This window comes from Hippoglossus stenolepis, chromosome 4, assembly GCF_022539355.2.
Source record: "Hippoglossus stenolepis isolate QCI-W04-F060 chromosome 4, HSTE1.2, whole genome shotgun sequence".
Lineage (NCBI taxonomy): Eukaryota > Metazoa > Chordata > Actinopteri > Pleuronectiformes > Pleuronectidae > Hippoglossus > Hippoglossus stenolepis.
In genome coordinates this window covers 14316915-14334740 of record NC_061486.1, presented here as the reverse complement: position 1 = coordinate 14334740, position 17826 = coordinate 14316915, and the positions used below count along the sequence as shown (strand labels likewise).

At 41.0% G+C, this 17826-nt stretch overlaps 1 protein-coding gene across 1 annotated transcript in view; it reads right to left on the bottom strand.

Annotated features, from left to right (window-relative positions):
* zbbx (zinc finger, B-box domain containing) overlaps positions 1–17826 on the bottom strand; it is a 45278-nt gene that overhangs the window by 11298 nt on the left and 16154 nt on the right. The window contains exons 8-11 of the mRNA XM_047339654.1: positions 11853–12053; positions 7905–8121; positions 6180–6339; positions 2209–2291 (exon numbers count right to left, since the gene is read on the bottom strand). Coding sequence (XP_047195610.1) covers positions 2209–2291; positions 6180–6339; positions 7905–8121; positions 11853–12053 — 661 coding nt within the window. The remainder of the gene's footprint in view (positions 1–2208; positions 2292–6179; positions 6340–7904; positions 8122–11852; positions 12054–17826) is intronic.

The following is a 17826-nucleotide window of genomic DNA, read 5'->3' as shown; positions in this document are numbered from 1 at the left end:
ATCAGAGGCCACATACACACACTGAGCTGCACTGTGGTGTCTTTAGTAATTTTTCATCTTGTTACAGTTGACAGATGCTGTTGACACAGCCGGGGATGAATGGCACTCTCAGTGCTGAGGACACTACCCTGCTGCAGGAGACATGTGGTCATCTATGGCACCTGTATGTCTATGTCATACTAATGCCTCGAGCCATTGGGCATGAATATGATATCTACATTCCTTCGAATATCTTTCTGAGAATAACAGTAACAACTGAATTTAGAAATCTTTTTTTGATCGCCTTGCTTGGTAAAAAAAAACTTCAGCATGTTTTTCTATCATTGTTTTACTATTGCAACTTCCCTGTCTATGGCTCCTTCCCATCTCTCTTTCTCTCCGTTTCGCTCTTACTAACAATCCTCCGATCACATCACGGCATGGGTCTGACAGATCAGGAACATTAGAATTTAAAGCAAGAGAGTGCTCCCGACATGATGCCAGAAAACTACTTCTCGTCATTCATCATTCATGGACACACACATAGCGCACTCTTTCATATTCAAAGGCAGGAGATGAGGAGAATCTCTGCAACCTGTTGTAATTGGCATGCTTTAGAAAAGTTCGGAGCAGGTGGCAGGAATGGTTTATCAGCTGATGGACAGCTCTGCATTTCCCAAAGACAATGCTTTCTCCCTCACATCTTTGTATAACTAAAACAATAGAATATCAATCACTACATTGTGAGGAGAGAAATGAAAGTCATGATGTGAATACTTGTGTTCTTAATAAAGAAAAATGGGTATATTTAATTTAACTTTAACTATGAATGTTTAGAAATTTGGGGGAGGAAAAAAAAGATTTGCCTGGAACTTTATTTAGACCCTGGTCCTGCGATATAAACGCGAAGAGTTCCTGAAAAGGTTCCTAGTTACAGGGGAAAGTTCCTGTGGTCGAAACATCGCTAAATTCTACGAAGTAAATGACTATGACTGAACTTTTAAACTTAAGCCCAATAAAGACAGAAGATGTTACTCAATTTGGACCCGTCATCCAGTAAACTCACATGTAGTTCACTGTGGACATGGTATAATCTCTGGCATAGTGTTGGGATTTCAACTGAAGAGAGAGTGACTTTTGAAAAATAATTTAAATAAAGAGAAACCTATGGTTGGCTGGTACTCATCATCAAATATTCTGGGATAGAAAGAGCAAGAGTTGATAAAAGAGCAGAGTTGCCTCTCTATAAAAGTTGTAATATCTAGGAGCCAACAGCTGTTTCTGGAGGCATAGTGTTAGTTTTCAGGCTGTTAAGTATCTCTTATTTATAAGAGCAGGCTCAGTGGAGAGCTGCAAGGGGTATTGTTAATTTATAATATACACCTCAGACATTTCAACCACAAGGATACTTCTGTCAGAAATATTGGTCAAAACTCGGTGTCGCATTTGTATGGTTGCCTCACCACAAATTAAACTTTTCTTTGGGGATCAAGGAGAAACATTTCTAACTCCAATATTTTGAAAGACACAACTATTTAGATGGACAGCAGTGGGGAAGAGGGCGAGCAGGCAAGGACATGCAGATCTTGATTGATGTGATGAGGGGCAGTTGAGTCCAGAGGTTTGGAAGAGGACAGACGACCCGGCTGAACTTCCCTCCTGGCTACCCCGGCTGTCAGTCCAACAGCCAGGGCTTTCCCCCGACTGATGAGCTCCATGCCCTGAGCGCCAGACTGCAGTCCAAACCCTATCCGCCCTCTCCCCTGCACCATCTCTTACCCAAGCAGAGTGAAAGCTCTCAGGCATGAGCCGCCTCTAACAGCCCTCTGCCCACACAATCACAGCCAGTGATTACACATCACACCGGCACGGATGGATGGGCAGGTACTGATACGTCAAACCCGCTGAGAGGGAGAGTTTTTTTTACTTTTGCTATTGTGTGTGTGTGTGTGTGTGTGTGTGTGTGTGTGTGTGTGTGTGTGTGTGTGTGTGTGTGTGTGTGTGTGTGTGTGTGTGTGTGTGTGTGTGTGTGTGTGTGTGTGTGAGTATACCCATGCAGGTCAAACTATTCTGTCCTTACTTGTTTCTCGTCTCTGTGTATCAGAGAGGCATACACCAAGAACAAACAGCTGTCAGACATGTGTGCCAAAATCCTATCTCAGCATTGAAAGATGTTCATGGGCATACAGTGTTTGCGTATACGTAGTTGTGTTCATGCACGTGTCTTACCTGTGAGGCTACTCTCCTCCTCAGTGTTTGCTTGAGGTTTTAGATCAAGTGCTGACAAAGGATCATACATTTCGATTGGTGTCCTGGATACAAAAGAATAATAAATAAATCAATGAACAAATACGGTAGAAAATTAAAAATTAAAGATAAACCCACAGGCCCTGAGCTGGAGCACAGACAAAAGACTAATACGGAATGAGGAAAATCTGCCTAATTTTTTCTTTTTAGTCATACTCCTTTACGAATGGATGGACGGATAGATGGATGGATGGATCAATGGGCAGATGGCTGGATGGGTGGACAGACACAAAAACGGACTGATGGATGGATGGATGGATGGATGGATACACGAGTACTTTCTGATTTTGTTCTTTATAGTCACATAATTCTGTTGGCCCACTTAAGCCTCCCCACCACCCACCACTTATCCCTCCTTCCCAGTCTAATCTTGCCAAAGTCAGTGTGAGACTTAAGGGGCGACTACGGGTAGATACTTTTAGTTTATATCCTTCCCCCCTACTTAGTCCATTTCCTCCAACCTGGCAATGTACTGTAGATTATTTCTCTACCTAATGAACTCAGAGGGGTATACATTCTTCCTGCCCCTCACATCCCCCTTCTCATCCCTCAGCTCCATCCATCTTTTTTACTCCTCACACACAGTATTTCACATGCAAGAAGCCTCAATAGCCTTAGGTTGTTTGCATTTAGGTTTTACCAGGGCAAAGTAAAAAGAAACATGTTGGCCTTTTTGTCTCCTCTGGTCTTACATTTTACATCAGAAAATACATTATTCATGATATTGGATTTTAAAAATTTGTGAAAAAGGCACAATATGAAGGACAGGATACAGAGACCTTCGTCATATGTTTAAAGCATCTACAGAGGCAAAAATAAATTCTGTTGAAAGGTTGTAGGAAGGATTGTGAGCTGATACAACTTGGTAAGGAAGAGCATTTCTGTAGTGTTAAAATACTGTGGCAAATTATTCACAAGTTATTCACAAATTATCTAATTACTCACCATAAAACTGTAAAGGTGAAATACAGAATAACTACCTTGATGCGCTTAAGAGACACATTATCAAACTGTAGAACTGAGTGATTGGGAGATGATGCACTGCTACAATAGGTGCATCAATAAGACAGGCTCTCTGAGACAGGCAGTTAGGCAAACGTTGTGTTTTAACATTAGAAAAGATTTTACTTCCTAATACAATCGACAAAATATCAATATTTGCATCTCAAGAATAAGAGTGAGGATCTACAGTATCTCTTTGTAAGAAATATTGACAGATACAAAAGAGGGAAACTTTGTTATTTAAAATACCTACTTATATCGCCTGCCTTTTATCTTATCATAACAGCAACTACAGCGCTAGATCTTCAACTTGATTCCTTTTAAATATCCCCAGAGTGCACTCAGAGCTCAGTAAAACTACTTCCTTTCATGCACCCCAAGTATAAAATGGGCTGCAAAATAGCATTACCTTAGAAGCACTTTCTCCTTTGAACAATTTTAAAGGTCTTTTATGAACTGGCCTCAAGGAAACATGTTGCTGTTTTGCACAACCTTAAAGTTATAACACTGGCTTGGCCTGTGTACTTTTCTTCTTTTATTATGTTGCTTTTATGTACTTTATGTGTTTGTGCGCTGGGGCTGCTGTCTTGATCATTTTTGTTGATATTAGTTGTTCAGAGGTCCCCTGGCAACGGCTGTATGTATGCTCATTCACAGCCTTTCCTCTGGCTGCCTGGAAATTAAAGACGTTCTTTTTTCAAACTAATAATCTAATGGCTCTGCCCATATTTGCCCTTTTGTTTCACAGCCATCGAGCCAATATTATCACCCCATTGGAGCTGCGCTCAATAAGCCAATAAAAGCTCTATACGGTCATTACAACCTATATGTGTCTTGTACAGGCGACCACTATGGCTTATGCCTTATTGAATTTCTTCGTAACATGCTTTACTTAACTTTGAAAAAGCATTTCTGTGTATCTTAAGTAAGCACATATGCCTTTTAGAAGCCCTATACATGGACGTGCTTTTTCCTTCAGAGATAACTCAAATATAATGTCACATGAAACCAGATTTGGGTTTTAAACTTGACAGGGCAGTCAGATCAGGCCTTGCAGACACTGGAAGGGGCCAGTGCAGACCCCAGTTATATTCCTGCACTGACTTTTATTACAGGGTTCAGTGCCTCCATCACAGATACTTTGACTCTGGCAGTTGATGGAGAACCGAGCATTCACTTACCCCCACCCACTCTGCCCAGCCTGCTCAAGAAACCATAATGCCCCCTGTGGTCACAGGATCGCTTCCTGTAACCTCCGGGCCTTCCACAAATCTAACGAGGTGACAGAGTTTACAACTCTGATATAGCTTAGCACTTTTAGCAAATTCTTAAAAACGCATTCCTCCTCCGTGCTCCCTCCCTCCTTCACTCCCTTTCCCATTATTATAGACGCTTGTTAAAATTCAACCTCTCACTCTTTCTCTCCGCCAGCCAGCTAGTCTCTCTGTCTCTCCATTAAGCTCTGCCACCATCACTGCTGCAGGCTTATTGCACTCTAGATTGGGTCTCTGGTCTATTCCACAGTTAAAGGCAGCTACAACAGGGGACTTAAAGCATTCCAGCTCAGGCAGTCAGCGGGCCCAAAACTGCACTCTGCTCTCCTCTCCTCCAGCCTGCTCTCCAGTGGGCTACTCAGCCCAAAAGGAGCTGCTTAAATAAAGGGCTGTAATAATGGGACCTGCCGAAGCCAGGCCCTCAGGCAGTCCACTGCACAATAAGTGCTGAGAAACTGCTTTGTACACTGGTGGGTTATGTAGGCTGAACATGGAGAGGCAAGCGCAGCAGCAATGGAAGATGTGTGCGATGTGAAAACTGTGTTTCCACATATCAGCTTATTCATGTTTCCAGCAATTGAAGTAGCAAGATTACGTGTGTTAGACAGACAAAATGAATGTTCCCAGTAATACAAATAGTGTAGTAACCTTAACAATGTGCCACTAAGTGACTTCTCTATGTGTGAATTAGTGTTAGTACAACATTAATTATAGTATACATTACTATTTTTAACAGTTTTAATGAAATAACAATGGTTTCACTATGCCTAAAAGAGTGTTATCACTACAAGCTTCAAGGTGTTGCACTTAAATATTTTCAACATAACAATCAGTGAAGGGCCTGAAGTGAAAGGCAAGTTTTTATTTTGGAAACAGATTTTCAAATCCACATAAAGCTGCACTTCAACTTCTTTATTTGAACTTTCTAAGAACATGGTCTGTAGATGTGGCAATTGCATTTCGGGTGTGTCCAAATCCACTTCTACCAGTTAGACGCAAGGGGTCGTCCTGTGTTCAGTGCACTGTGAGTGAGTGTGTTCAAAAAATACGTATTTGAAGATTTGCTCCAGCATTTTCAGAGATGTGATGTGTCTGCTCGCAGCCTGGCTCATGGCTGCTCAATGTGCACCATCTTCCCGGGAGAGCAATCTTACCTTTTGATATTTGATATAATTTCTTTGAAATATTTGGTCTAACAGTCCAAATATTATAATTGTTCCTACTTTGTCTGACAAGATGAATCTGAATACATAATAGATTTGTTTTGTTGGACAGTTAAAACAACACCAATGCCTCTGTGAACTTTGTGGTACTGTTGTGTTGAAGTGAAATCAGCTGATCTTAGCAACAGCGCTCCTGTTCCAATAGCAAATGGTCCTCCTGTCCTGTCTCATATATAAAGATGGAAAACACATCTCCAATTCCTTCCACGATGCAAAAATGAAGCCAAAAGATCCAGGTACTGCCAAATTTGTGCTGGTGAATTGGAGCCTGACTCTGCACAGTAGACTAACATTTAGTATTTAGAGTATTTAAGATGTTCTAGCTTCACTCTTTGGAAACTATCAAGTCATCCATTTTTAAATAGATATGAGAGACGAGGGTGTGTCTGTGTACCTGCGTTGCTTCTTGAGAAGCAACCTGTCCATGTAGGTAAGGCTGTTGTCACTAAACTCCACCCTGAGAGGTACCCTGCCTTGTCCCCCTCCTCTTCCTTGTCCTTCAGCTTCTCTGTCTGGAGAGAGGTCAGCCTGGGTTGCTGTGGCTGACACTGATACTGGAGAAATAGAGGGAGGAGGGAGATCACATAAAAATAAAGTTAAGGTAAGAGGAGGAAAATATAGCCAAAAGAAAAGAGGACATTAGACAAAGGCAGACAGGGGAGCAAGAAAATATTGTCTGCCAGCTTCTCAACACCTTTCTCAAAACACCTCCCCTCAAAAAGTGAGAAAACACCTTGTCACTACGTCAAGAGTGCCAAAACACAAACAGACAGGAGAGTGCCCCCTGGGAATAAGAAAGAGATGTACACAATACTAGACGGAACGTAGTAAGTGCATGAGAGAGGAGGAAGCAAAAGGTAGGAAAGAGAAATGTTATGATTGTACTGGAGACACTTTGGCAGTCCACAGTGGCAGCTTTAAATTGGGCTAGGGTGCCTTTGGCCTGACAGAAATAATTAGGGCTGGAGGGGCTAGCAGCAATTTGCAGAGCAGAGCGAAGAGAGAGAGGAGCAGAGTCTGTCCAAGCAGTAAAGCAGAGAAAATAGGAGGCCTAATAAAAAGCACAAACACCTAAACACACACACACACACACAAACACCTAAACACACACACACACATACATATACACACAGAATGTAGAATAATAGTGCTAATAATACACACCCACATAAACCTGGACATACAAACACTGTTGCACACACATGCATTTGGAAACCCAGTATGTGTGAAAAGGCATAAAAATTGCCTGACGCAGTGGAGCTTGTACACATGCCCATGCAATCAGCTGAGGCGATTAATACTGTGGTGTGGAGTAGGGCCACCCCCTAACACTCCTCATTATCTCAATATGCAACACCCATGGATTACCCCCCTACTGCCGTGGTCAGCACTTTCTATGAGGCCTGAACAGATCAGTGCAGAGACAGGGAAAATGGGGAGGTGGGGGGGTAGTAAAAGCTGAGGAGTAGGCAAAAATGGAACGGAAGGAGAGAGAGGAAGAGCTAAGAGGAAAAGGATGGGCATAGGTGGCAAAAATGTAAAAACATTTTGTCAAGTACTAACGTGTACACCTATTAATGCATTTTGCTGTGGCTTAATTTTCTTACTTCTATAGATTCACTTGACTATAAATTTTGCTTTGTAGAACTAGTTTTTAATATTTCAATAAATGGGATATTTTCGATGTACCAATCATATTTGTTTTACTCAGGTAAAACTGGAATTTTCTTTTCATGAAAATCCCTTCTTAAACTGCCCAAGAAATCATTTGATAATAAAAAAAAGTTTCATTTATGTTTCAAAAGTTTTTACTTTTTAAAATGCACAAAGTCCAGGTATCAGTATGGGCAAGGGAAAAATGGTATCGCAACAACTGAACTGTGCAATGTCTCAACAAAAAATCGAAAATGGTGATGGGTCTGTACAGAGAAAGTGGACGACAGATGAGAGGGTGGAAGCAGAAACTAACAAGAAAAACTAATATGAAAATCTAAGATGACACTTTTTTCCTCACTATTCTCATTCAAACTTAGTGGAACTATCGATGCTGGTTATGACATACATCCACTTGTATGTATGTGTATTCACATGTGTGCCTGAAGCCGTCTGTGCAGTTTACCTGGGCGATCAGGTATCCACATCGCTTCCTCACTTATGGGCTCCCCTGCTCCATCACTCGTCTGTCCCCTCCACTGTCTCACAGCCTCCTGGAAGGATCTTGCAGACTCCACCTCATTGTATTCTCCTCTAAGAAGAGAACTGGGAAATCCCCTCTCATCTTCTCTTCTCATCCCCGATTCAAAGTTTTTCTCTTCTGTGTAATTCACAACCAACACCTGCAACGAAATTTATGAACATTCTATAACGTTATACCAAAAAAAGATCTCATGGATTTAGTTTTGAGTTAAGAAACTTATTTATTTCATTACTACCATGAATTCACTGGTCACTGTGAAGGAAATCTCAGGAGACCTCAGATGTCTTAAGCAAAAGCATTAATTGTGTGTGAGTGTGACCTTTTGGTTTTGGTTACGACCTCGTTGTAGGTTACAAATGGAGTTGTATGCTTGCAAATTACATCGCTCAATTCATCTGTTGCTGAATCCAACAACCACAACACAATAATGGCCAAGAAAAGTGGGACAACTCGACAAAACCAATGCTGAGGAAAAAAGTAGACGTATGAAAAGCAGTGTGAATGTTGAAATTGGAATACTGGCGGCTTGTATTGAACGGAATTCAACTCAAAAGATAATTCTCCAAGTCGACAAGTGTGTAATGGCATTCAGTTCTGAAGGCTGTCCTAGGGTGAAATTGTCGCATCGTATCGCAAAATGTAATGCAACAGTCTTAGCATTGTAAGGCATAAAGCACAGCTGAAGAGATGCAAGCAAAGTTGGAAAAACGTCTCATGACTCCCAGGATTAAAGAGCTGAAGTGTGGTCCTGAGGCTGCAGATTAATTATTATTAATGACCTGAAGAAGAAGCTTCTCATACAGTATAAAACAGCTGTGGACAACAGATATTTCACGCGGACTGCTTTACTGCTTTAATCACATTAAACTGTATAGTTTTACACTGATTTAAACACATCGGGAGGGTTTTATTAAATATAGGCTCCTTACTTATATTTTAAGCAATATTCCATTATGCTGTTTCAGTGCATTTTCTGAAATTACTGATGAGCCAGTGGAGTATAGTGACACACGCACGCACGCACGCACGCACGCACGCACGCACGCACGCACGCGCACGCACGCACGCACGCACACACACACACACTGGAAGTCTGGGAGCAGTGAGGTGTGTCATAGATTAAGGTTACTTTATAGTTTGATAAAGTTAACAGGGCCAGGGCAACAGTGAGAGAGATGATGGGTCCAACAGAGTGAGTGGGGTGTGGTTAGGGTCAGGGTCGCTATAGCCTGTTAGCTTTCATGCTAAAACGTTTTAGCATATAGTATTTCTATGACCCTTTCAGAGAAGCTTAGTGCTATTAGTGCTGCCTATGCAGTTTCTTAACACAGAATCATATTTACCAAAGTCGGGTTGTGTGTAGCTGAACTAAAGCCTTTTAACATATGAACTACAGAGAATTTGAATGGAAAAATAATAAAACAATAAAATAAACTGCTGAAATAATTTATGAAAAATACAAAGTTGCGAAAACTACATATTTTATTTGTGAGTCACATGAAAGCTTGTAATTTGTATTATCTTCTTAGTTTTCCTGGACATAGTGGCTGAAAACAATTTCACTTTCCTATTTCACCTCCCTATCATGCAAAAAATGGTTTGGTCTCTCACATTTAAAGTAAGGTTAAAACAAAATCTGAGAGTTTTTTCAGACGCTGCCAGTGCATCTTTGGCAGGGATGCAGGAGACGGGGCTCTGGAGATCGTCTTGTCCCGGGCACGAGCAAGACACGCAGCGGCCTTGTGTCTATGTTTGTCTATTCATTTCTTGATGTGTGAGTTAATTGAATGAAAATTTAAATGTTGCAGGCCCACCACTGTCTGCCAATGTCACATGCAAGGACAGGCAAAAACAAGGCTTTAAAGTTTACACGCACGCAAGTTTGGCTGTGACCTTGGTTATACTTTTGTAGCTACATCATTAAAATTTAATGGGGACATTTATCTTCATGTTAGACCTCCCAACTACTATCGCGATTGAAATAAAAGCAAAAATTATATTACATTGCATTTTATTATATTTTTTTTAGATAGTGCTCATCAGACGTACAGCATTTCAAAGATAATTCATCACGCTTCATATTAGCGGCTGTGTCACAGAAGATAGAGCAGGTTGTCCACGAATTAGAAGGTCAGTGGTTCGTCAACATGTCTAAGTGTCACTGAACAACAGATTGCCCCTGATGCTTGTACTGTGAGCAGTGTGTGAAGGAAATATATGAGTGATAGAGAAGTGCTATATGTGTGTGACTGCATGTAACCTTGTAGTGTAAAGTGGTCATTACGAATAGGAAATCCAAAAATGCAATACATTTACCATTTTACATTTTGTTAGACTGAACAACTATAGAGGTCAGTAGGTTACATTTTTTTTTATTATCCCAAGCTTCTAGTAAACACTGTGAGGAGATGTACACCTGACTGCATGCATTACAACAAGCAACTGGACTAACTGCCTCCACCAACCAGTGCAGTTTCAGTCCTATGACCTTGACTTTTAAACACCCAAATCTAATTAGTTAGTCTGTGAGTCTATAGTGAACATTTTTACCAAATTTGAAAGGATTCTCTTGCGTCGTCCATGAGGCGAAAAAAGTTTTTGCATGAGGTCACTGTGACCCTGACATGTGGCCACCAAATTCTGTAAATAATGCTTCCTACCACTGGCTAACGGCTGCTGAGTGTCAAACAATTAGGATTGTTTTACTGTGCGTTCATACTTTCCATATTCAGCCACATTATTGCCAGGATTTAAAACACAGTAACTTTCCTCACTCAGGCAGTTGTGGATGTTGCTTCTGAGGTGAGTGGGATTTAAACATCTTAGCTCTATGAAGTCTGAACTTGTAAGTTGAACACTCGTTTATACAACATGGCAGAGTAGTGCGCCATTGGGACCAGCAAGACAAGCAGTGCTTGACCAGTTGAAGTTAAGAATAGGGTAGAGGTCTCCCCATTCTCAGTAGCTTCTGACCCCAGCTGTTCGAAATGAGTGCTGTGTGAATGAGGTCAACTGAGCTCTGTGGTAGCTGCAATGTCAATCGGACTGCCAGGCTCAAACTGTTGGCGGGCAGTTTTTAGTCCACAGGTACATGCAGTTCACACGCCTGACTGTAGATGCAGCCTGTGGATATTACATCAATTAGGGTTTGTTTGAGGTCTTTTCAATTGACTCACAGGGCGCAGAGATAAAACTCACATGGCGTAGAGGCTTGTTTGACTTACCTTGCTGTGATTGTCACAGCAAGTAGTTCATAAATGGAGAGGAATTCTGGTCATCTAGTTCTAAATGAATCAATAGGCATTCTGGAAAAATTCACCTATTTTTTAGAATACAGATTTTTATGGATTTTTCTTAAAAATGTGTACAAAGATGTGTGCATAAAGTTTAAGCAATTTATTTCAGCGCATGGGAATAAAATAATATTTGTCTAAAAATACAGTGCTCTGCTCAGATTCAGAAGATTCAAGTTATTGTTTATATAACATTGAGGTAACTGTGAAGAATGAGCCGACTGTATTACTATATTCTTGACTTGTGATGAACTGATTTAACCCAGCACATTTTTTAATTCAAGGCTTGTTTTTTTCCACACTTAACATCACTTGTGTTATTCGAAGCTAAGAACAGTAAGTTAAAAAAAGGCCACTTAACCAAAAACCATGTTACTAAAAGCCCAGATTAAAGAGTCATAACTCCTATTATACTGTTGTTTCAACATTTCTTACTCTTCTCACTTTCTTGTTTCCTAACAAACCCAATATGCAGATTTGTGTGGGATGAGTCAGAGAATCTCCACACAATTATATAATTTAACCCTATGGTCCTTGATCATTTATAAATGTTGCAGAGTAACAGTAGACCACATACCTGGCTGGTATCATGGTGCAGTTGCATTGGTTTTGTCACAGCCTCTCTTCCCTTTTCTGGGCTCTGTTCATCTTGCCTGGTACCTGCATTGGACGTGGGTGTGTGACTGATGCCGGGTTTGGAACAAGGACCCGGACTTGTAAAGGTGCTGGGATAGTAATCGACAACATCTCGAGTGCTCACACGGGTCTGTAGTTCTGTCTGTAAAAGAAATCCATGGTATCTGAGATTAGATCAACATTGCTGTTACTGGATAAGATGGCAGCCCCACTTTTTCTGTGTTATAAAAATAAGAAAAAAATGAAATTACTCAGCTGCTCTAAATTCCTCTGGAATGTTTCATCATATAAATCAGGCCCTTAGTGAATAGCTCAATTAACTGCTGAATGTTTAGGCAGGAAAATCCACCTTCCATTTTTTTAATTTTTATTTTGACAGTCAAACCTGTGAATGCTGTTACAGAAAAAGATACATGTGAATGTATTTTGTGGAAAAGTGTAAAAATGGTGGACATTAAAGATGCAGTAAGGGACTAAAACAAAGACTAATAGAGTACACAATGGGAGAAATATATTTCAGTACTTGTTTGAAAGCTGGAAAATAAGATGCAATATAGAAGCCAACCTGATTTATGTATATCTTCATAGCAGCTGAACTTGTACCTGTATCTTGCAGGGATTTCTGTCGCTATGGTATCAATTCTGGGACCTATAACAAGTTTCTAACCAAGCAAGTCCCACTTAATGTACACTGATGACATGGAGGTAATGAAATGATGACATGACGGCAGTGAAATAAGGCCACTCAGCTGCCATGAACCCCGTTTAGAGGGTACAACCTAATCAATTTAAGTGCTTATCCCTACATCAATGGCATAACCTTGAAAGTCACAATGATAAACTCAATTTTATACAGTAAAAGCGTGTCTTTGATTTATGTAAAGGAAATCACATGGAGCCAGTGTGAGGGCTGTGACCATGTCTTTCCCAAAGTGTCTGTTTTCCTTTTTTCCTATGTTTCTTGGCCTCATCAGTGTGTGTGTGTGTGTGTGTGTGTGTGTGTGTGTGTGTGTGTGTGTGTGTGTGTGTGTGTGTGTGTGTGTGTGTGTGTGTGTGTGTGTGTCCTTCAAACCAACAGGACAAGAACCCCAGTCTCTTTGTTTCTAACAGTGTTCTCCTGCGCCATCTTTCCCTGTGCGTCCCCTCGTCTCCCCATGCCACTTTACCTTTCGAGCCAGCTTCCTCACTCATCTGCCTGTCTGGCCTCTGTGCCCGCCTGCCTCACACCCCCCACCACCGCTCCATCAACCATTGCCCATCGTCCTGAATAAATCCACTTTTTCTAACCACCTGCGTTTGGGTTTGGGTCCAGAAATAAAAAAACAGGAAGTCACTATATCACATGACCATATTGACAGCCCATCTCACTTTGTTTGCTTTTAAATCTCATACTAATTCAGCCGAGCAGTAATACAGATCTATTAACAAACTTCATCCTATGGCACATCACAAATACACCAATCCTGCTTCTCTCTTATTTGAGGAAGAAAAAAATCCTTCACGATCAGTAAACCGGTTGTAATTAGTCGTATCTCCATAATTATGAACCAGTGAAAATGGGTAGCACACTGCATGAGTGCTGATTGAGCTTCTCTGTACCATAGGCTGAACTCATTATTCTGTTCCATTAATCACCACTGACCATGAAGGCTGCTGAGGTTAACCAGACTGTTGACTGTTATCCCGTCCTTGAATGTGTGCAACAGACACACAAATACAAAATGGAGCCATGAATATGTGGATGACAAGAGACAGTGAGAGCTTGAGAGGGACAGACGCAGTGTTCAAACAAGGTTACAAGGCTACATGATAATTTTTGTCATTTTGTGACGCACTTTATTGCTGTTTTGTTCTTGTCACCTTGGCTGCCACTCACTGATTATGACACTAGAAGGATGTTTTTGCTTAAGTTCAGTGAAAAAGATTGTTTCTTTTTTATATTTGTGTTTCCACTGCTGGTTAATTACTATCTCTCATAGACATCCAAAGGAGAACAGAGAACAATTGTGGTCATTATATGCAATATTGGAGTCTGAGGACTGTATTGACAGGCTGCCATGCAGAAAAGCTGGTGGACAACTGACAAACGCATATGGCAAACAAAGCCTATCGGCCTTTTTGTCTGGGGTTAACATAAGTAACAGTGGGGAACTTGCTTACGGTGTTTAGGAACCAATAGAAAGGTGTGTCGTGGAAAAGATAAAAGGCTTATACTTTCCTAAAGTACTGCTTTAAGTAAAAAACGATATTTTATATCAGCTTGTGTTTGTATATGTTGTGTGTAAGGTAGCTTAAACCTAGGGTTTACCATCCCTAGGGCAGGCTACACTAAGAAAAATGCAACCGATACATCCCATTCTCTTCCAAACCACGTTCTAGTCAAAGGTACCCCTTTAAATCAGGTATTGCACTACTTGACAACTGCTAGAAGATTACTTTTCTGTAACTCACCCAATAACTTCTGGCTATCGACACTTCTTCTTCTTAATGGATTCTGCTGCAACAAAGTTAACCACTGAGACTCCAGAAGTGTTGTGTGGACTCAAACACTTCACCCACCCCTCCATCGGCATAGTGGTGAGTAGAAAATTAGTAAATTTTCATTTTTCGGTGAACTATCCCTTTAAGACTCTGGTCATGCACAAAGAGCACATGCAGAGTTGGTTCGTGACAGACAGGTAGGCCAACCAATCATTTCTTGGTCATATTTATTATAGTCCTGCGAGGACGACAGATACCGGATTGTTTTTCCCAGGTGACTTTATTTATCAATGGCTGTCGGGAACAAATTACTAACCCTTCCTTTAACTGCTGGTTTGTGGACTAGATTGACTTAGTGTTGTAACAGCAGATATAAGGGAATTATAAGCATTTCTCTGTTGTTAGCCCCTGAAATGAACCCTGTCACACCTTCACAGAGATTCACACTGTCTGACAAGATGCTACAGGAAACAAGCAACGAACCGTTCCTGATCTTAACACCCTATGATGACATGAGTATTACATCGCAAGAAGTTTTAAAACAGTACAACTGTTGAAGCCATCCTTCTTACTCTGTCTCTCTTTCTCTTCTTTGTCACCAGCCAACAGTGTCATGTGCACAGCCATACCAACTTCTCACAATGGCCAAGAGAGTTGAGGTTTAATAGCAGACAGGGCTTTCAACTTTTTTCTCTCAAGCTTTTCTCAAGATTTTTTTAGCGGCTTATCATGTCAACAACCAATTTCAACTATGTGAATGCCTCTCAAGAGACTGATCCAGACACTGAAGGGTCAGACAAATTGACATGTTTGTATGTTGTGTGCTTTAATAGAATCTTTGATGTAAAACGAAGTTTGGTTGAAAGTCTGAGGTGTTCAAATTGCACACAACAAATTTGATCTTTTTCTTCAGCTTAAAAAAAACCAGAGGGGTCACTGCTCCACCAACAGTGACTTATTTGACCACTTCAGGTCCATGAGTAGTAGCAGCAACATGCAGACCTACTGGAAGAACACTGACTGGGTTGCTGTTTGCTAAACTAACTTTGTTTTCTACTTTTCAACGGGAATGACTGCATTACAACTACATTAATTTGACAGAATACAAATGAGTTACCTCATAAAAATAATAAGACTAGCATCGTTTGATCTGATTTTGTGGGCACAAACTCCTGTGATTTTTTAGATTCATTTTTATGAAGAAATGGGCAGCAACATCACTTATCCAAGGCTAACATACTCATTGTAGCATCCCCACTGCCTGCATGCACATCAGCTCTTATATGTGCATGGATCAATTGCCTGTATTTTGTAAATCTCGGATTCAAGCCACCGCATATTAGTTTCCACCACATCTAAGTGGGGCAACCCCTCATATGCTAGTTCCTTGATGATATTCAGCAGTTGAACCAGCACTTTTGACTTGATTTCAGGAGGACAGGGAGAAATACAATTTCACTCCGCAGCATGCAAGGGATTCAGGGCTGACTTTTTTGCTTCTCGTGTGATCACGCTTGTCTCAGCACTATCGCAAATGCTCTGACTCACAACCCCCTGTCTGTCATTTAACAATGCTACAGCTCCTTGTGGTTTCAATTACTAAGATAGGATGAGATCACAAAGATTCTGTATAAAAATTAAGATTAGATAGTGCCACCCAATAGCTTGTCTTGGCTGCAGTGATTGGTGTGTGTGTGTGAGAGGGGGGGGGGACACAGAGAGAGAAAGAGAAGATAGTGAGATTTTGTAACATTTAAATTTGTTCAATATATGTGATAATGTTAATTATAACTGCATTACTTAGATACAGCAGACCACACTCATCTGGTACCAGACAGAAATACAATCCTCCCAACCACCTGCCCCCTTGACCCCATCCCTTCTCACATCCTCCAGTCTATTGCTCCCGACCTTCTTCTGTTTGCTGTCCTGGCTCCCAAATGGTGGAACAAGCTCCCCATTGACATCAGGACAGCAGAGAGTCTACACATCTTCCCCCGCAGACTAAAGACACATCTCTTCCGACTACACCTTGGTTAAGAAGATGATGTCTAATGATGTCTAATAGCCATCGTCAACTCTGATGTTTAAAAAAAAACTGCACTTCTATATTCCACTTACATGTAGCACTTTGTAGTTTGGCTTTTTTGAAGCTAATGTACTTACATGATTCTTGCTGTTCTGGGTTTGTACCCTCATGGCTGAATGCACTTATTGTAAGTCGCTTTGGATAAAAGCATCAGCTAAATGATATGTAATGTAATAATGTAATGTACCACACACAGGTTAGGCTAAATCTATCTGTGCGCGTGTGTGTGTGTGTGAGGCCGGACACACGGGCCGATGAGGCACTGATGAAAGCCCCAACACAGCATGCTGATGAAATTAATATTCTGTTTTTGTCTTTCTGTCTCTCTTTCTATGATTCTCCCTCCACTTATTCTTTCTAAGGCAAATGAAACAGGATTAGCATAGAGAGAGAGATGGCTGCGTCAGCTGCATGTGTATAATCCCCAGTTCTTATGTCCTGCCAAAATACACAGTTTTGTGTGTGTGATAGAATAACAGAATGCAAGTTGGTGTTTGAGAGAACTTCCACCCATGCATCACTGAGTGCTGCAGCGAGGACAGAAGAGAGAGTGTTGTTTTGTCTTCACTGAGCTGGTACAATGTGTGTACTGTTTGTCGCTGTCAGTGTGTGTAGCTTTGTTCCACCATGCTGGCTACCCAGTATATACTAGTGTGTTGACTACGTAGTAAATTAGCACATAGACTTCATAGGGGTTAGTTTATAATGGGCTGAGTGTGGGCTGGGCCAGGTTTTGAGAAAAAGATTAAGTCAATTGCTTTGGCTGTGCTTTTTAGAATGCTCATTTGTGTTATTGGTGAAAAGAAGCAGTAACCATGCATGTCAGTGGCAGGGTTACACAAACTCTGAGCAGCTCATATTAACTGCATCAGGCTCTGGTCAGGTTTGGAAACTAAAAACAGAATCTCTGTCGTGTTCTGGTCAGGCTGAGTTAGTTTTCTCTCAAGGTCGGATGGGTTCAGACAGAAAAATGCAGCCCAAGCCTTACTTTAATGCAAAAGCACAGAAAATAGCATATGGAGCCACACAAAACAACATATAGGCACACATACTGTCACACACAAATGTGCACAGAAATATGCAAAGAACATTTTGACAGGTAAACCATCAAAATGGAAATTCACACAGCCATAAAGCGCACATCATAGCGTGTGCTTCTAGATGGAAATTATTGTGCCCAAGAAAACAATAACATGAAAATTAGCTGGCAAAATCACACACATCCTGCGAGGGGAAAAACAGTGCAACCAGCAGAAAACAGAAGATACACATAATTCATAAGTACATGGAGTAACTACATGAATCAGATACCATATACATATACACACACACACACACACACACA